The sequence below is a fragment of the Pimephales promelas genome, chromosome 21 (genome assembly GCF_988280905.1).
Source record: "Pimephales promelas chromosome 21, fPimPro1.hap1.1, whole genome shotgun sequence".
Lineage (NCBI taxonomy): Eukaryota > Metazoa > Chordata > Actinopteri > Cypriniformes > Leuciscidae > Pimephales > Pimephales promelas.
In genome coordinates, this window is record NC_142789.1 from 28,362,443 (window position 1) to 28,384,271 (window position 21,829).

General features: G+C 36.0%; 2 protein-coding genes and 1 long non-coding RNA gene across 4 annotated transcripts in view; 2 read left to right on the top strand and 1 right to left on the bottom strand.

The window, feature by feature from the left end:
- LOC148970486 (uncharacterized) overlaps positions 1-21,829 on the bottom strand; it is a 76,481-nt gene that overhangs the window by 48,150 nt on the left and 6,502 nt on the right. The window contains exon 1 of one of the 2 annotated variants that reach the window (XR_016148336.1): positions 15,113-15,218. The exons of the other annotated variant lie outside the window; for it this stretch is intronic. This is a non-coding gene — a long non-coding RNA (uncharacterized LOC148970486). Of the gene's footprint in view, positions 1-15,112; positions 15,219-21,829 lie in introns of those variants that run through there. 2 annotated transcript variants of the gene reach the window in all.
- On the top strand, positions 743-7,775 carry sult6b1 (sulfotransferase family, cytosolic, 6b, member 1). Its single transcript, XM_039673430.2, has 7 exons — positions 743-1,010; positions 3,989-4,104; positions 4,643-4,732; positions 5,181-5,307; positions 5,382-5,476; positions 6,700-6,856; positions 7,508-7,775. Exons 1-7 carry the CDS (start codon positions 815-817, stop codon positions 7,633-7,635), a joined length of 909 nt encoding a protein of 302 aa, XP_039529364.2. The 5' UTR covers positions 743-814; the 3' UTR covers positions 7,636-7,775.
- vipb (vasoactive intestinal peptide b) lies at positions 14,664-19,397 on the top strand. Its single transcript, XM_039673432.2, has 7 exons — positions 14,664-14,747; positions 15,127-15,235; positions 16,235-16,342; positions 16,528-16,632; positions 17,986-18,117; positions 18,546-18,587; positions 19,140-19,397. Exons 2-6 carry the CDS (start codon positions 15,132-15,134, stop codon positions 18,547-18,549), a joined length of 453 nt encoding a protein of 150 aa, XP_039529366.1. The 5' UTR covers positions 14,664-14,747; positions 15,127-15,131; the 3' UTR covers positions 18,550-18,587; positions 19,140-19,397.

The following is a 21,829-nucleotide window of genomic DNA, read 5'->3' on the forward strand; positions in this document are numbered from 1 at the left end:
ACAGTGACAAGAAGGATGGAAATAATATGAATCTATAAATAATATCTTCACTGTAAAAAATATTTTCAAGATTTGTTATCACAACATTTTTTCTTTTGTCAAATCAACTTTATAATAATTTATTTAGTTGAGATAACTTATTATTTTGAGTTTCTGATGGTTAAATTAATCTCCTTCATTGTATTAACTCACTTTTTCCAGTTCAATCAACTTAAAATTAAGGCAACCAGGTTACTTACTTTTTAAGTTAAACCAACAATATTTTTTATAGTGTTTAAGCTAACTCATTTTGGTAACACTTTACAATTGTCACATTTGTTAATATTTTTAAAATCAATCAATATGAACTTACAGTGAACAATACTTTTAAATGTGCAAGATTGACATTTTTAAATCAAAAGTATTTGTATTTATATATATATATATTAATTTACTGTAATATTTTAAAACAAAGAAACAATTTTATGCAGGCTAATAAACTATTATGATAAATGTCAAAGGACAGAAAGTATAGCAAGTAAACGAAGTGTTTCCTGTTCAGCCGCCGAGAAACATGAACTGATTACAGATTAAACTCTACCTTTCACCTCTGCCAAAACAAGCTTTTCAGGAACACTAGCTAGTGTAGTCTCAATCAGTCAGATTGACACGGGCCCTTGTGTTCATTCATGAAACTAACCTTTCTCACACAAGACGTCAATGTGGGCGGATCTACAACAATCTCCTTCGTGCATAAATACTCTCTCTCTCTCTGTGTGTGTGTGTGTGTCCATCTGCGAATCTGAAGCTCACAGCGAGCACCAGGACTGCAAACATGAGTCAAACACCACCTATGAGTCAAATGAAGTCCAGGATGGAGAATGCAGCGAAGATGAAGGATGAAGACAAGCTTTATAAGCGAGAGGGAATCCTATACTCGACCATTCTCAGCCCACCAGAGACCCTGGACAAGCTAAAAGAGCTGGAGGCCAGAGAGGACGACCTCATCTTGGTGGCGTACCCTAAATGTGGTGAGTGTCAGAAACAAGTCTGCTTGTGCAGCTCTGGGCAAAGAATGCTGGTGGAGTCGGGTTACATGTTAGTTACATAACTTTCTTTGGTCACGTTGCTCTAAGGCATTGGAACTTTCAAACAGATTTAGTTTTTCCTTTTAAGGGTCGTATTACACCCTTTTACAAAGTGTTGTTTTCCTGCTTGAATGTTGATTATTCTCCTCATATTCTCCATTGTTGCGGCTCCTCTCTTCCCAGCATAGACATATACACTAGACCTCACCTTGGGGTTCTAAGCATGCGTCAAAACCGCCGCCATCTTGGGACAGGGGTCTTGTCATAGGAAGTAGCTAGGTAACGCTGCTATCTCTGCCTTTACGTCGAATTCATTGATGGTGGCGGACTTTTGTGCAGCGTATGATGTTCACGGATGAAATCTGAACTAGGAAGAATGTTTAAAAAAAAAAAAAAACAATGTTTCTTTCTGGAATCAATGATAAATACATGTCTGACCGTTGGAACAAACCAAAAAAACAAGAAAAATCGCATTCATGATGATTTATGGTGATTTTATTTCCGTTAGACCTGTGTCTACTACATTGACGCTGATGCATTAAAGTGGAGGGGCTCCCCTGTTTCAAGATGGCGGCTCTATTGACGCATTCGTTCCAATGAAGTGCCGTAGCCAAGGTGACGTCTAGTGTATATGTCTATGTCTTTCCAGTCTGTCAGTAACGCTCTGTTTACTTCCTGTCTCTATGAAGCCACTCCTTCTGAAAAGCACACTGTGCTCTGATTGGTCGGCTGGAGTAGTGTGTCGTGATTGGTCGAGCGCTTTGAGTGTGTTTGGGAAATGCCCCGCCCCTTTCCATAACTGCCAGTTTAACACACTACTAACTAACTCCACCAGGCCCCGCCCCTTTATTCTTATAATCAAGACTACAGAAAACTCTAAGAAACTCAAGACTACAGTGGAGGTGTTTCAGAAACACTAACGCTGATATAGAGAAGAACTGGAGCTTTTTCATGTTCAAACAGCAACATTACACACTAAGATGAACATGGAAGAAATCCGGGTCATGTGACCTGATGATCAACACATGTTTGCAGATCTTGCGTGATAATGTCAACACGACTCAAGCTGCAATTCTGGACACTGATGACTGAAGCAATTCTGTGCATTCGTGAAGCTCACACACTTGTGTAAATCTGAACTGTGTTAACAGTAGAGAAAATCATAACACTGTAATGAGGAATTTCACAATTACGTAATGGGGTTTTACAATGTGCATCAAAATTGATGTAAATTGTATTTACATTTATATAAATCAATACTTTTATTCAGCAAATATGCATTTAATTGATCAAAAGTTACAGTAAAAAGATTGTATTTCAAATATGTGAAGAATCAAAGCGTCTACAACTCTTTTCAAGATTGGTAAACATATATGTATATAAAATGTTTTTTGATCATCAAATCACATTAGAGTGATTTCTGAAGGATGATGATGAAAATTCAGATTTGATCACAGGAATAAATTACACTTTACTATATATTCACATAGAAAACAGATGTGTTAAATTGTAAAAATATTTTACAATTTTTACTGTATTGTTTGTATTTTTAAGCAAATAAATTCAGCCTTGGTGAGCAAAAAGAAATCGAACCGACTAGAGCCCGACCGATAAAGGATTTTGAAGGCCGATACTAGGGATGGGCAACGATTAATCTCGATTAATCGCATCCAAAATAAAAGTTTGTGTTTACATAATATATGTGTGTGTAGTGTGTATAATTAATTTGTATATATAAATACACACACATGCATGTATATATTTAAGAAAAATGTGCATGTGTATATTTTATATATATTTATTCACAATTAATAGTATATATATAAATATAAATATTTGATATATTAATAACACATTTTTCTTAAATATATACATGCATGTGTGGGTATTTATATATACAAATTAATTATACACACTACACACACATATATTATGTAAACACAAACTTTTATTTTGGATGCGATTAATCGTGATTAATCGTTGCCCATCCCTAGCCGATACCAATACAAATATTTGTTGGTTTTAAAATCCGATATTCCGATATATCGGCCGATATATATATATATTTTTTTTTTCAGAAACGTGCAACAAAACATTAACAGATTTCCCTAACATTAGTTATTTGTAGTTATTTATGAGTTTTGACTAAAATAATATGATAATGCATTTGAAACTTGTTTCTTTTATTGTCACAACAGAACAGAGGAACATCAAAATATATTAAAGTTCTGATAAATAAAATAATAATTAGTCCCTACATTGCCTTTTAAGCTACCTGCAACCTGGATCAGCAGGTTGCAGGATGTGTGGCGTGTTGCCAACAGGGACGGTGTAGAGTGCCCTCTGGTGGACAAACTATACAACTCCAACACTCATGACATGGTTCAAGCGGTTTTTGTCGGTAACACTTTACAATAAGGTTCATTAGTTAACTACATTAGTTAACATTAACTAAGAATGAACAAACCTTCTACAGCATTTGTTAATCTTTGTTAATGTTAATTTCAACATTTACTAATACTTTATTAAAATCTTGTTAACATTAGTCAATGCACTGTGAACTAACATGAACAAACAATGAACAGCTGGATTTGTATTAACTAACGTTAACAAAGATTAACAAAAACAAATGTATTGCTCACAGTTAGTTCATGTTAGTTAATACATTAACTAATGTTTAATAAATGAACCTTATTGTAGAGTGTTACCGTTTCGTCCGTTTTTATTTTATTTTTGAAATAGTCATTTATCGGCCATTATAATTGCCGATACCGATAGTTTGGGAAATGCCTAGAACCAACCCCAAACGTTTGAACTGCAGTGTAGACATACACACACATTTACTCTCTCCTGCTTCTCTCAGTGAGATAAAGTCTCTCTCTCCCTCTCCACTAAATCTGCTTGTACTCGATCTCTCGCAGGGTTTAACTGGATGGTGGCCGTCTTGCGGAAAATCGTGAATGCTTCCTCGGGGAGAAATGAGCCGCCTCCTGAAAGGCCGCCTCTGGTGGAGTTTTTACCTCCAGATGTCCAAGAGGTCAGCAACAGCACAAACAATCTGGGAATGTTTAGTCTGAACTAGGGGTGTCACGATTTCGATATCGAAATCGATCGAAATTAATTCAATGGTATCGAAATCGAAATAAAAAATGGTATAGTCGATACTGCCACGCCCCATGTCGTGTCCGTGATGGAAAGTTCGGATAGTTTTACTGACTCTATTGTTCAATCTCGTTCATCAAAATTAACTAAACTTTTTTTCTAGTCATTTCCGGGGCTTTAAATGTTATACCATTAAGTTATGTTACTTGTTTTTGTTATATTTTAAATTTGGCAATGGTGTAGTGTACATTGTGAACAAATTTATATTGCATAATGCATAAATGTGTAGTCTAAAAATTGCATAGCAATCTGCGCTTTACTTTTTTTTTTAAATCGAGAATCGAATCGAATCGTGACATTAGAATCGATAACTTAATCGAATCGAGGATTTGGAGAATCGTGACACCCCTAGTCTGAACACACACACACCACAGCATGTTTAACATTACAGTTTCACACCGTTTGACCCACAGAAACTGTCTGAAATGCCCGCGCCGAGGCTTCTGGGAACTCATCTGCACCCTGACCTCATGCCTGCCTCTTTCTTCACCAAGAAGCCAAAGGTCAGAGACAACGAGTGAACTTTGAATCACGTAACAGAGGTCATGTGACTCTAGATTACACGAGTGCACAGCTCACCTGCAGTGATTTGTACGGTACTCTACCGTTCAAGGGTTTATACTTTCATTTAGTGATAAAGCAATAAATCAATCAAAATCCAAAGATATTTATAATGTTACAAAAAAATGTATTCCAAATAAATTCTGTTTGTCATCAAAAGATACATATACTCACAAATTGTATAGACTTTAATTGAGTTTATATCGGTTGTCGGATATTTAAATATATCAGATATTTTCTATTGCCCCAGCCAACCCCAAAACCCATCACAGAAACATGTGCAAAACTCTACGCATTTCAATAAAAACTAGTTTTGTCCAATGTAAGCCTTTTCAGCTAGTGAGGCCCAGTAAAGTGTGGGCGGTTGAGTTTGACATGTTCTGCTTTCAGATTCTGGTGGTGTTCAGAAACCCAAAAGACACGCTCGTCTCGTTCTTCCATTTCATGAACAAAAACCCTGTTCTGCCCAGCGCCGAGTCGTGGGACAAGTTCTTCTCCGACTTCATGGCTGGCGAAGGTGCGGAAACACTCAGTTACACATTATTTAACACAATTATTTAGTAATAACGAGTTTTTGCGTCTCCTCTTCAGTTGCCTGGGGATCTTATTTTGATCACGCTCTCGCCTGGGAGAAACGTCTAGACGACCCAAACGTGATGATCGTGACATATGAGGATCTGAAACAGGTAGAACCAGTTATATTTCAGATATTTATGATTGTGGAGACTGATAATGGTGCACAGGATCAGTTGCGTGTTACTCTCAAATTCTCAAAACTTGTTCAATCTTCACATCATGTGTCACTTGTGCATCAAAAAAAGCAGTTTCTCATTTCTTTGAACGGGTTACAAATGCTTTGATACGTCCATGCAAATGAATATGTACAATTCTCTCATTATCAGTTGCTTATGTCATGTTTAAAATGCATTATAATGGGTCTCACGCCTCACAACATTTAATCTTTACATGCACATTGGTTGAACAAGTTGTCATAACAGGTATATTTATATACATTTACATTAGTCTTTTTTTCTAAATCTGTAATGTTCACATTTCTACTTTTGTTATGTTGTTTTTTTTTCTTTGTGCGATGCAGTGCTGTCTTTCCTTTCTGTATCGCAATGACATGATCTAATAAAGCGTAAATGCGGCTGGTTGCCATGGTAACAGATGCTGTTAACAATGTTTGTAATGATTGTTGCTGCTGGTTGCCAAGGTAACATGTATGCTGTTCACAATGTTTGTAATGATTGTTGCGGCTGGTTGTCAAGGTAACATATATGCTGTTCACAATGTTTGTAATGATTGTTGCTGCTGGTTGCCACGGTAACATGTATGCTGTTCACAATGTTTGCAATGATTGTTGCTGCTGGTTGCCATGGTAACAAATATGCTGTTCACAATGTTTGTAATGATTGTTCCTGCTGGTTGCCAAGGTAACATGAATGCTGTTCACAATGTTTGTAATGATTGTTGCTGCTGGTTGCCACGGTAACATGTATGCTGTTCACAATGTTTGCAATGATTGTTGCTGCTGGTTGCCACGGTAACATGTATGCTGTTCACAATGTTTGCAATGATTGTTGCTGCTGGTTGCCACGGTAACATGTATGCTGTTCACAATGTTTGCAATGATTGTTGCTGCTGGTTGCCATGGTAACAAATATGCTGTTCACAATGTTTGTAATGATTGTTGCTGCTGGTTGCCACGGTAACAGAGTCTTAGACATAAATTAGCCTGAGATGTCTAATTTTTTTGGTCTAAATTAAGTCTGTCTTTATTTTTGTGAAACAGTCTAACTCGCATTAGACTAGTCTATGAGCAAATCTTAGGCTTGTCTAACACTATAGACCGGACTAAAACAGCTTTGTGAAACCGGCCCCTGAGACTTTTCTTCTGTTCATGCAGAACTTGCCAGAAGGAGTGAAGAAAGTCTCTGAGTTCTTCAACCTTCCACTGACGGATGAGCAGATCACCAGTATCGCTGGGGAGAGTACGTTCAACGCTATGCTGGAAAACTCTCAGAAATCTCATGGCAATTTCGGCAACATCTTCTTCAGAAAAGGTAAAAGACGGACTTCAGATCTACGTCACGGTCTCAGATGATTCTCCTTAAACAGCCGGATCATTTGATCTTTAGAGAATGTGATGAGAAATGTTTTGAGTTCATACAGATTATTGAGGAGAAACATATGAGAAGTAGAGCTGGTCAATTTATTCTTAATCAACATGATCAGTGTCTTGAAAATTCAGCTATGCATCACAGAAATAAATTCTATTTTAAAGTATATTAAAATAGAAAAGCATTATTTGAAATTGTAATAATATTTCACAATATTACAATTTTTTATGTATTTTTGATCAAATAAATGCAGGCTTGATGAGCAAAAGAGACTTCTTTCAAAAACATAAAAAAAATACTAATGTTTCCAAACTTTTGATGGATGGATGGATGGATGGATTGATGGATAGATGGATGGATGGATGGATGGATGGATGGATGGATGGATGGATTGATAGATGGATGGATGGATGGATGGATGGATGGATGGATGGATGGATGGATGGATGGATGGATTGATGGATGGATTGATGGATAGATGGATGGATGGATGGATGGATGGATAGATATACTTCATGTTTACACTTGTTGGTTATGATGAAAAGATTGCATTGTGACTTTGCTGTCATGTGATTTGTCTTCTGCTGTGAACAGGCGAGGTGGGCGACTGGAAGAATCATTTTTCCGATGTCCAGAGTAAACAGATGGATGAGCTCTTCCAAGCGAAACTATCTGGGACAAAACTCGGAGCCAAACTGAAGTATGACCTTTACTGCCAGTAAATGCGAAGAAGACATGATGTCACAGGCATTCATGAGGGCAGCTGTTCATCAACATCTTTAAATATTGTCATGTTTTGCTACATTCCATTGTTTACAAAACTCACTCTGCCAATAAACCTCATTTTCTAACATTTAATAAAGATGTCAACACTGTTTATTTCCTTTCAAAAATATCTATTACAAATGTTCACCACTAGTCGGCGCAATAGTTCAATCCCATAATCCTCAGTGCGTTACACCATCAATCCATCATGATTTTAAACTGCTCCACAGGGAAACATAAGGCCAAATGCAGATAATAAAACGCAACCAACCGCATAATGGTGCACAGTTCAGACAGCAGGATAAATATGATTATCGCATTTAAAAAGACAGCAAAAACACTTCCCATATTTTTTGTTGTTGATGTCAAAGGTTGTGTCCAGTCAAACAAATTCATCTCAATTGGTAGAAACTCATCAAATTCAACACACATCAACTCGAACAGGAGGTGTTACCTCAAAACCCCAAAAAACAAACACGACCATTTTTGGTAAAAAGTAAATATTAAGAATCGCGGCTGATTTCTATAGAAGCTTGTTTTCACCACAGAATTAAAACACAAAAAAAGGTAATTGGTAAAGGTAATAAAATATCACAATTAAAATGAGAACCTGCGAAAAACTGTGAGGGAAAAAGTCATAATTGATTGGAAATTTATATCTCGCAATTGCAAGTTGTGAGATAAAAACAAGCTTTCATTGACATCACTTCTGTTAAATTTAAAGGGGAAAGTCACGTCAGGTGAAATGCATTGTGGGAATGCAATTAATTTAGGCAAATAGTAAGAAGTACTGTATAATCCACACTAGTATGCGCAGTTAGTATAACGCATATTGTTTAAAAAGTATGCCCTTGCTGATGGACTCGTCAGGAGTGTCTCATTATCCCTAATGAAGTGTAATTATAGTCATTACACAGATGACCCCGACATGAACAGCACATCCAGGAACTGCTAGAGTTTTCTTGTCAAAACAAGACGATCAGTGAGGAAATGCAGAAAAGTGCTCATCCGACAGACATCAATTTAATCCAATTTCAGACTAATGTCACCAAAAACAGGAACAGGCAGGCCACTATATAATATATACGATGTAAACCGAACCAGCCCTGTGGTCCATCTAAGTGCATATTAAAGTCGGCTGACACAAAGTCTACAACACATCGCGAGGAGAAAAACGCTGTGACTCCGGCTCAATGGGTTTATAACCGCAGTAAAACAGCTGATGTGGGTCTGACCGTCACATATGGAGCGGATGGGCTTTATAGGTACTGGGATTCATAAACAATGATTGATATGAATATGAAAAGCGCATAAACATGCATTTCTCCCAAAAGAAAACAGACCTTGCTTGAGGTCAGTGAAGATGTTCCTGAAAAAAAGACAATTCTGTATATATTTGATAAAATTATCATTTCTTTTTTAAAATATTATTACAATTTAAAATGTGAATATTTAGTTAGTGTGATGATTTCCAGCATCATTACTCCTTCAGAAATCACTTTAATATAATGATTTGATGCTCAATAAACATTTAGAATTATTATCAGTGTTGAAAACAGCTTAATATATTTCTGGAAACTATGATTCTTTGATTCAAAGAAAGCATTTATTTGAATAAGAAATCATTTGTGACATGATTAAAGTCTTTCCTGTCATGTTTCACTTTATCACTTTAATGCGTCCTTGCAGAATAAAAGTATTAATTTTATGACCTCAAACTTTTGAATGGAAGAGTATATAAAGGTTTGGGAAGGATGTGCCGGAGGAGATCAGAGATTTATATGGCCTGATTCATCAGTGATGATGAGCAGCGCATTCACCACGTCATACTGAGTCAAACTCTTTTAATACGCAGCCAGGGGCCGGTTTCACAAAGCTGTTTTAGACCAGTCTATAGTGTTAGACAAGTCTAAAGATTGCTCAGCATACATGTTACCGTGGCAACCAGCAGCAACAATCATTACAAACATTGTGAACACCATATATGTTACCGTTGCAACCAGCAGCAACAATCATTACAAACATTGTGAAAAGCATATATTTTACCGTGGCAACCAGCAGCAACAATCTTTACAAACATTGTGAACAACATACATGTTACCGTGGCAACCAGCTGCAACAATCATTACAAACATTGTGAACAGCATGTATGTTACCTTGGCAACCAGCAGCAACAATCATTACAAACCTTGTGAACAACATACATGTTACCGTGGCAACCAGCCGCAACAATCATTACAAACATTGTGAACAGCATACATGTTACCGTGGCAACCAGCTGCAACAATCATTACAAACATTGTGAACAGCATATATGTTACCGTGGCAACCAGCCGCAACAATCATTACAAACATTGTGAACAGCATATATGTTACCGTGGCAACCAGCAGCAACACTCAGTTACATTACAAATAGCCCAAAAGAAAAGGAAAAATGGCCATATATATTCATTACTAATTCAGTGTCTTTAAGTTCCTCTTGGGGTCCTCCTCCCGTTTTTTGGATATTTCCTCTTAAATATTTATTTTTTGTCAATCTTTGTGAAACCGGCCCCTGGCTATAACATTTTGAAATTAAACTCTACACAAAGAACATTAGCGGTGTAGTGGGAAAACAAATGAGTCTCGTCTAGATGTCATATATCAAACTGTCCATCGAGAGCAGAAGAAGCATCTCAGCCAATAAGACAAAGCACAAGTTCAAATGTCACACAAACTGCCCTTTATATCAAACACAATCGAGTCACTCGCTGTCTGTCTGTGATATGGAGGCTGACGAGCGTTTGCTATATCATTTGTCACAAGGTTTGGTTGAATCTAAACAAGACAAATCATAAAAGCTCAGAGAAACCACTAAACATGACCGAAGACACGCTTTGTTGAATTACTTTCACTTAGAGATGCACGATATATCAGCCACTATGCCGGTATATGTTCTTTATAATGTTATCGTTTCATTTATTTGATAGGGAAATTGCTCATTGATCAACAAACAAGTTACTTGCTAACAAGCCAGAGTTAGCTACAAGTGCTAGTTTCCATCTGCAGTCCCAGATCTTAACAGGCACCCTAAAATACAAAAGTCAATAAAAATACAGTAGAAATGTAATAAATACAGCAGGAATTTTAAAACAATATGAGCCTACTCTCAAACAGACAATATACAGTATTGCTCACCTAACCCTCAACATAATTACAGTATAAAGTAAATACAGTATAATAAAAAAATAAAATTGTAAAAAAGGTGTGTGTTCATGGATTAAGTGCATGGTTACAATTGTAATTGTCCCTAATCCAAGTTTTAAGCTGTTTTTTAAAAGAGGAGAGACTCTTATCAAAGATTAGATTTGGGTTATCGGCCCAATAAAACAAACTGTCTGATATATTAAAGCTGATAAATAAATTTAAATTAATTAAAAATATTATTGGAATCACTTCAAAAAAGGACAATATAATAAAGTGCAACACGTGCAGCACAAGTCAGTCATATCGGCTACATAACATTATTATGAGAACATCATTATAATTGTGTGTTTGAGTCATGGATTTTAATAGTGAGACTTTTGTTTTTGAAAATCAGGCTCGGATTTTAGTTTTAAAGGACAATATATCGATTATTAGCTTTAAAATAAAAAGAATTATCGGTTATCGGTATCGGACAAAATGTTCATATCGGTTCATCCCAACTTAAACTTTATGTGCAGTTGATTATTTTCTTCATTAGGTTAATAAAGGTGCTATAAAGCCGGCAGTATAATAAAAAAAAAAAATTTAAAAAAGAAAGTATGTTCATGGATTAAGTATTTGGTGTATGGTTACAATTGTAATTTTCCGTAATCCAAGTTTTAAGCTGTTTTTAAAAAGAGGAGAGACTCTTATAAATAATAACATATTAATAAAACAAATTGTCCAATATATTAAAGCCTTTTTCTTTCAGTCACCTTAAGAAACTTCAGATGCGCACTGTTCAACGTGAATCTTTTACAATATGAATGAAATCACTTGTGTGTTTTCATTGTGTGTTTGAGTCATGGACTTTAATAGTGAGACTTTTGTTTTTGTAATCAGGCTCTCAGAAATTATATAAAAACTCGGATTTAGTTTTAAAGCACAATATATCGATTATTAGCTTTAAAATATAAAGAATTATCGGTTATCGGTATTGGACAAAATGTTCATATCGGTTCATCCCAACTTACACGCTTTATGTGCACTTGATTATTTTCTTCATTAGGTTAATAAAGGTGCTATAAAACCACACAAATGCAAAAAGTCAAAGTCTATATTTTGTCTAAGAGCAATAACATAATAGTAATTTTACAGACCAAAAGATGAAATGTATGGATCATCAATTATTCATATACAAAATAACAAAAAACACACATCAATGGTTCATTAGAGCAGTTTACGTTCATCAAAGTCATTATATGTTCTTCGTTGATTTAAAGAGTTTGGTGTTCATTAGTGGTTCTTCAGATTCAGAACATGCATGAACACTTTCGATTCTGGATCCTTTAGCAATAAACGTACAAGAGGAACGCAACAAACAACAGATACATCGATGAAGAGAAATGTGATGGGCTCCACATAAAGAGCAAAAATAAATAAACTTCTTTCATCAAAGAACATCATTAGAACCTTGGTAATGAGTGTCTAATTTCCAGCTCTGGTTTTATGGTCTGGTTTGACGGTCGTCAGGAAATGAAGTCCTCAGAGGGTCGTTACAAACTCACAGACCAGCATCACTGCAAGAAACCCAGAGCCGCTCGCTTTACTGCGCACATGCTGATGATGAAGAGCACACCTGACCCGTAAATACAGACCGGAATATCACTGAGACTGGCGACCAACCAAAACATCCTGTGGCAAACGCATAGCAACGCACTATAAACACTTGGAACACCATAGCAACACCCTGGCAACAGGCTTTGCATGGGCAAGTATACTGTAGATGTGAACAGACAGCAAATGGCTAGTAGTGACATCAGGGGTAATCCACCAGTCACTCAAGTGGCCACGCCCTTAATTATGCAGAACTTTAAGGCTTTATATAATTTAAACGGATGAGTTATAAAAATATTCACCCCCCTCACAGTCGTCATGAAGGGCAAAATTAACAATATAGACTAAAACCAGTTTTTGTACCAGGCTGTAAACATGTTTTTTTCTGCTGTAAAGTTAGGCATTTTAACATGCGGGCCTATGGGAGTGAGTCTCTTTTGCAGCCGGCCTCTAGTGGCCAGTGGAGGAACTGCAGTTTAACTCACTTCAGTGTTGGATTCAAGACCGGTGTTCTGTCGATTTTTGCTGCCTTGTCGAAAAATGCTACCGTAGCGCGAATTGATCACAGAATGCCGATTAAAGCCGTATGAAATACAATTCTAATACAATTCTAAGTTATGAGTAGCTACTGTATACTGTAGACTACTGTTTTTATTTTTAAAACGGTGTGAAAAGTAAAAATTATCATAAAATATTCATCTTTGACTTGTCAAAGTACACCTTTTCTTATAGTAACTTTCAGTTATTCCTTTTCAGCTGGCTGACCGTACAAATATTCATATGGTAGTAAGCATTTTTTAAAGGGAAATTATACATTATAACAGGAAAATGTACCTTTTGTAAAAAAATAAAATAAAAAAAAAATAAAAAAAACTGTGAGTCTGCACATGCGCATAACCGGTAAGTAGGAAATCTCGATGGGTAGCATGAATTGTCAGAACACCGGTCCAGAAAGTTGCTGTTTGATAGAAATTAATGCATTTATTAATGATCATCACTTACAGAATTTTAATTTTATGCAACAAGCATATTTTGGTTCTACTGTATATTTCTGTTGTTAAGTTTCAGATAATATCTATAATTTAGTTTAAAAAAAAATGTTGTTTTTTAAATTCAGATTAATGTGTAGTATTTTCATATTCATAAATTATTTTCCTAATTTATTTACCAAAATAAAATTGTAATTTTTTTAATTAAATCACATGGATAATATTTTTTTTAATTATAATTATTTAATTTAAATGAAACCTATCATTATGGATTCATCATGCATTGTGACATTATATCCATACCATTTTTATTAAAAACATACATTATTGTACTTAAATTGGGCTGTATATACAGACCAGAATATCAAAGAGACTTGGCAACCAACTAGAAAACCCTAGCAACCGCATACTGTAGCATAACAACACCCTAGAAACAGGCTTTGCATGGGCAATCATAAAAATCAACACATTTATTAATGAAATCAATAATTAATTTCTTGTTTAATAGAAATGTTACGTCCCATTTTACATTTGGCTATGGATAAAACATTTAAATAAAGTGCTGTGTGTGTAACTCAATATGAAGGACAAGGCAAATAAAAGGAAAAATATCGACTCAAAATATTTATTTTTACAGTGCCAAAAATGTCATCTCTATTGTACACATACAGTATGTAACAAGAACCGTGTATATTTTAGTTGTATATTTGTGTTGTTAAGATCCAGACTGTTGTATTTCGGCCTGAGGTGACCTGTTGTACTGTACACTGACCTGAATACAGTGTGCGTGGAGAAATATCGTGCAGTAATATTAGATCAGCAGACCTGCAGAATTCTGTAATATGATTGACCGATGCTTCTATAATGACCCTGATTCAACACACATCACGTCATACCTTTCACAATCTAATGAAGATGCCCAATTACCAGCGTCTTAACCCGTTCCGACTCTGAAACGTCCACATCTGACTTCCCAAAGCCAAACGTCTCACATGTTAGAAGTCAAAGCAAATGCCAAAAACATGCAGAGTGTATTTAAGTATCATAAAAAAACAAAAATAAAAAAATGAGTCAGCAGTAACAAATCTTTCCGAGAAACCCAATTTATGTTCGACCACCAGATCACCATCCACATGGGTGTATCCCACCGGGACCGGCGTGACGCAGGACAGACGTGGACACTCGTTCAGGAAAGAGAATAATCAGGTGTATAAAAGCGAGCGACAGAGCGACGGGGAACTATTCTTCATCCGTACAGGAGTCAGAGATCATATAACCCGAGCGAAAACATCCTGACGGTGAGTTCTTTCAAGCTGGACACTTATTACTGTTATACGGATGGATAAAACACTTTTAATATTCATTTCAGTTGGGTACACTCTTTTTTTTTTTTTAAAAAAGAGCTTATGTTTGGGTCAAATATGGTCAAACCTAACTGTTGGATTTAATCTAGGGTGGGTTTATGTTTAATTACAAAAAATGCATTTGTAACGTGAACTTAAAATGGCAATTCAGATGCATTTTATATCGTTTTAAGTTAAAATTGTAATATTGAAAAAAAGATTTATAGCTTTTATGAAGTGCCAGTTATGCAAACAGGACAAACACTCGCGTGTGATATACTGCTGAGGGTGTGTGTGTGTGAATACTGAGAGTGTGTGACCTGCACATCTGCAGAAGTGATGAGCGGTGTGAGCTTCTCGACGCTGGTCCTGATGGCCGTCTGTGGGCTGTTCTGCTGTCGCGCGCTCGCTCTGCCGGCCATCTCTGCGTACACAGACATCAGGTCAGACACACCGCAGCTTTTCAAGCAAGATTTATCTTATGATTTTTTTTTTATCACAATAATAAATTATAAATGAAACCAAATTATTTTCACTTATTTTTTAATCATTCATTGAAAAAAATGTATTGTAATGTTTTAATGTATATTTTATTGTATCATGTGATTGTTATTATATTATATTTTTTTGTACATAATATTGTTTTATAAATTAAATCAAATTAATTTCACTTACTATTTTCAGCATTCATTTAAAAAAATATAAATATTTAATTTTTAAGATTGTTTTATTGTATCATATGTTTATTTTTGGATTATATATTTATTGTACATAATGTTGTATTATAGATTAAATCAAATTAATGTCACCCACTGATCTATATAGACTCAGGACATATCTACTAAATAGAAATTGGCTGAAATTAAACCTATTTTATCGTCATTATCGATTCGTTTTGCGTTGTGACATTATTTTTATGCCAATTTTTATGAAAAAAAGTGCATTATTGTAACTGAATCAGCATATATTTATAATTTGCAATACATACACACACACACACACACACACACACACACACACACACATAAATTCTTTAAATATAATTGAATCCATATTAAACATATTTATTTATCCTTATGGTTTGTTTTACAATGTTATATTTGAATGGCAATGTTTATCTAAATTTGCATTATATATTGTTGCATATATGTATAAATATCTATATATATATATATATATATATATATATATATATATACTTTTCAGTAATGAGAATTGTTATAAAATGGGTTTAATTGCCTTGAAAACAATGCTACAATGCAAAAAAATTATATTAGCTTCTTTATTTCTATTGGATTTGATGAGAAATATGACCTGAACAATTTTTTTTGTAGGACTCTTACATTATATTTATAAATAAATACGTAAAAGTAAAAAAATCGTATTTTCATTAGTGTATGTTCTTTGCGTACAGAACAAGATGTGTGTTTTGTGTTCTGCAGACCGGGCGCTCTTGATGAGGACGGAGAGGACGACTGGACGAGAGACTCGTCTCTGCAGGATCTCGAGGCGTATAAACTCCTGTACGAACTCGCAAACCCCGTCCAGAGGTGTGTGTGTCACACCGCTTCACTATCTCTCGTAAACATTTAATAGATCCATTTCCAGAGGAAAGATTGAAGCTGTAAACGTGATGATGATAATGATGAAGGGGACAAACAACTTTGAGTTTCCATGAAAGCTCCATCTTTCAATCCAATAAAAAGTGTTTTTTATGTTTCTCTGTGTCTTTTAGACCGTCCAGACACGCTGATGGGCTTTTCACGAGCGGATACAGCAAACTGCTCGGACAACTGTCTGCCAAAGAGTATCTGGAGTCTTTACTTGCAAAGAGAGTCAGGTAGAGAGAACATAGGAACTGACTGTTTCAATGCAATCCTGTAATGCATGAATCATAATCATAAACGCAAAGTTTCTCCATTCTGTCACTGGTGGAGTTTTGGGTTCCTCTGCCGCCTTTGGCTTTTGTCTTGCTTAGTTGGGGACATTTAATTTAATATTGAACAATATTATTGATCTGTTGCTATTTTCTTCTAGAAACAAACTTTGTTGCATTAAGGAAGGAGCATTAAATTGACCAAAAGTGACAGTAAAGACATTTATGATGTTACAAAAGGTTTTGTATTAAATGCTGTTCTTTTGACTTACTATTCAAAATAATCCTGAGATTATTTGAATCCTGAAAAAATATAGAGAGTGATTTCTGAAGGATCATGTGACACTGAAGACTGGAGTAATGATGCTGAATATATATATATATATATATATACATATATATTAGGGATGCACCGATATGAAAATTTTGGCCGATACCGATAACCGATAATTCTTAATATATTTGAAAGCCGATAACCGATATATCGGCCGATAAACTTAAATCCAAGTAATTTTTATCTAATTTTGAGAGCCTGATTACAAAAACAGAAGTCTCACAATTAAATCCACGTCCCAAGCACACAATTATAATGATGTTCTCATTATAGTGTTGTATAGCCGATATGACAGATGAGATTTACGTTGCACATGTTGTCCCGAACCAGATTTTCATTTTTTGAAGAGATTTCAATCATTTTTCAAGAAATTCAAAAACATAAACAGTGCTCAACAAGTGTCTCAGCTGAAGGGAATAATACATTATTTATCGGCTTTAATATATCGGCCACATTTTATTACCAGGCCGATAACGATAACATTAAAAATGAACATATATCGGCCGATACCGATATGCTGGCCGACATATCATGCATCCCTAATATATATTGCATTATTAATTATTCTACACTTTTGACAGATAGTGTACATCACCACAGCAGTTTGTGGAAGACCTGGGAGCATTATTTTATAAAGCTGTTTTGATCTGTATTGTAAAAAGCGCTATATTACAGTAATAAAGCCAGTAGCACCTCATTGCAGAACACGAGATCCAGGGGGCGGAGTTGGATCCAGATCTAAGGGGCGGAGATGGGTAGGATTAGGGGTGGGGTTAGGGATCAGAGGGCGGAGATACGTAACTCCTCCCCCTGGATTTCGTGTTCGGCAGTGAGGACCATCTCAATAAAGCTGACTTGACTTGATAATAGATGTTCATATAATAGATACACAACTGCTAAAGATAACACAGCATCTGTTGTGGCTGACTGAATGAAGCTGTTAATCATGAGGCGGTGTGTGTTCTCCTGTGCGTGTGCCGCAGTGATGAGCTGGGAGTGGATGAGACGCCTGTCAAACGTCACTCGGACGCCGTCTTCACCGATAACTACAGCCGCTACCGCAAACAGATGGCGGCCAAGAAATACCTCAACTCAGTTCTGGCCGGGAAAAGGAGGTACGACTCAAAAGGGAGGCAAGCGTCACTATTACTACTATAAAACAGGAGCAAACATCACACTGACACACACTAGGTTAATCACAACAAAGCCGCACACCATTTGGCGAAGGCTGTGATTATTTTTAAATGTAGTTTGTCAGTGCAGCGGCTGATCGTAGTAAATACTCCATCTGAACACCAGGGGGCGTCCAACACACACACACACACACACCCATCTGAACACCAGAGGGAGCTCTCTCACACACACCACATATCCATCTGAACACCAGAGGGCATCTCACACACAAACACACACACACACACAAGATGTTCATAACTGCTTCTCATGTTTGACGCGTGTTGCTTTTTCAAATGCAGTTATAAGTTATGAATGCATGTTGTTTTTCATTATGGAAACTTATGATCTCTTATGATCTCTGGTTCAGGTGATGCACTCACGCTCAAACGCTGCCTGTGCTCTTCAACATGTAAGTGTCATATATCTGTTCATACATGCCGTCCAAAACAACATGCCATTGTTTTTATTGAATTAACAATTAAGGATTGAGAATCAAATCACATAAAAAAGTTAGGGTTGCACTGATATGAACATTTTGGCCGATACCGATAATTCTTCATATTTCAAAGCCGATAACCGATATATCGGCCGATAAATCTAAATCCAAATTTTTTTTTATAATTTTTGAGAGTCTGATTACAAAAACAAAAGTCTCACCATTAAAAGCCACATCCCAAACACACAATTATAATGTTCTCATAATAATGTTATGTAGCCGATATGATAGACTTGGGCTGTGCAAGATCAACTTTGCTGTATTTTGCTTTTTTGAAGTGATTCTAATCATATTTCAAGCAATTCAAAACCACCATATCGGCTTTAATTTATATATATGCCAAGTTTTCTTATCTGGCTGATAATGATAACATTAAAAATGAACATATATGGTGGCCGATATATATCTTGCATGCATCCCTACACAAAGTTGTCAAATCGAATCAAATGCGGCTGTTTTCTGTAGGTGACATGGACGGCACAGCTTCAAGACTTCGCCATCATTATATATCCAAGCTTACACAATCTATTCTGGGCTGAGATTGAATTAAGGCACTAAACACAACAGACTGAACGAAGCACGTCCGATTACTGTGTCCTCGCGTGGATGACGTGTCCGGGCTGTGCTCGACTGGAATAACACTGTTGTGTCTATAGAAATCTATTTTGACTGCAGTCGTTCTTGATAACTGTAATCAGACCAATAAAAATGATCATGTTTGTAAAAACAGTTTTGTCTGTCAGTTGTTCCTTTAATCTGAGATCACTCAGCCCTTTATCTAACCTCGCCACATGAGCACGCATATCCACCATTTTTGTAGTTTTTTAACACCTTTAACTTGTGTTTGTAGTTCTGAAGTGATTCATCTTCCAAAGCACAATGGGTTGTGGGTAATATTAGCCTTAATAGAGAGCACGGATTCACACATCCACGGATTCAACATAATGTGCTATGGGACACACTTATTTTAATCTCATACACCGTTTAGGATGGATAGTGTGAACATTGAGATGCAGGGATTCAACTACACACATTCATACTATAGAGAACATACTCTTTAAGAGGTTGTGAAGTAATTACTTGTTAAAAATAAGTACATCGCCGATCCGAAGACATAGGCAAAATTTATTCTTTCTAAGATAAGACTTTCACTTCACCATGCACACTCCACAATGAATAGATTATTATCCTTATGTGACTGTTAAATGTAACTGGTCTCATCACAAACGTTATTCTGTGCCCTAAAAACTGGCATATTTCATGAGATTGTGTCATGCAAGGTCATTACAAAATCTAGAGAAATGTGCGAGGTGGCCTGCGGGGTAAATTGAGACACACCCTGATAGAGTCCTATTACAAAACACACTGTTCAGTTGTTCAGTGTTATGATAACATGTTAAATGTCAAAATTAGCCAGCATAAGCTGCAAATTAAAATAAAATTTGATATTTGTGAATGATAATTAAAGCCACGGATTCTCTGATTTTTTGTAAAACAGTGACCTCTAGTGCCGCTGTGGTGTACTTGCACTGTCATAAATAACCGTTATTCCCCTGTTACTGCATATCTACTGAACTACTGTCCAGACTACTTTATAATAATAAACATTTTTTTTACATGATTTCTGCTAAATCACAAGTAAATAGCCTATAGTGTAGGACTACTGTATGATTTCATTTGTTTTTTGATTGTAATGTAAGCATTACAAAATGTCAGATGACATCAATAAAGTTAAATGTACGTCGCATTATTTCATAACATTGGCCGTTATGATTTCATTAGACATGATTATTACAATTTATCATAATAGTTGGCAAATTGTGTTCAATTACACTCTTTACAACCTCATATGTCCTAATAATTATGTGAGATATTGACTATGTCCTCATGAAAATCGCAGGAATCAACATCAACAGCGTCAAGATTTAATTGATTCATAATCAACACAATTTGAAGAAAAATTACAGTCGGGAAGTGCACTGTCAGTCAGCTAAAGTTACGCACGCCATAAGAAATCCGAACCAAACACAGGATTAACGTTACGTGATAAATACACATCACAACACCTGAGTTCAGCTAGCAAACTAGCTCTTGTGGCAAGCTAGGCAATAAAACATAACGAAAAAAAACAAAACTAAGAGAAACGACTGTTTGTTAGGAAGTCTGCTTTCAGCTCAGGAAATTGAAAGCTAGCTAGACATATGTGGGAATTATTGAACTGGTCTAATTATCAACAACGGCTGAATGAACAGCACCGTAAAAAATGACATACTACAAGCCAGCGTAACAACAAACAACATAGAACGCAAACAAGTTTATAAATAAGAGATTTACTTACAAGTCCATCAACAAAGTAGCTTCATACAGTATGTTGTTGTTGATGTGTGTGACGTCGTTGCCGTAAACCTTCGTGAGATGTGTCAGGGGCGCCGCGGTTATTATTGGGTTTTTCCCATCATTATTTCAATATTTCACGTTTTTTTTTTTTCCCAACACAAAATATTGACTCAAAAAGGATTTTATTGATTTAAAAACGAGTATTGCTTCTGCTAAAGAAAATAGTATGTTGCGTCTCTGAACTGCGTCCATGGCAACAGTGTGTTATACTTAGCAGCGCCGCAGTCTGTTAACAAGAAATAACAGACCACATTATAAATTAAAATTCAACCAAGCCAAGTAATAACAAGCCAACCTATCCTTAGAAAACAACGACGCTATCCACAAGTTTCCGAGGGGCGCTCCTGTAAAAAATAAAGTGGGTGAAACTTCCGGTGAGGCGGCGGAAGTAGCATTCCAATGGTATTTTGTGTGTTAGTTAGCGAAGAGGCTAGCTGTTTTTCGGAGAATTATTTTACTATTTAAAGACGCAAATCTTTATGAGAGATGGTGTTACGGAGTTCATGGACAACATGTGCTGTTCGCGGTTGTATGTATAACCGGACTAAACTAGTTCAGTGGCTTAAACGTGATTGTTTTGAACATAAGCTGAAAACGAAATCAGAGTGTTCCTGCCAACGACTGTAGTTTCAATCACCTCCCAAAAGACGACGAATCTTCCTGTGTACATTTGTTTAAATTTTTGATATTCTATAAACTTTTATCAGCATGTGTTTGGCTGTTCGCTACTGATGTTACAGCTAAACTCAGGATCAAAG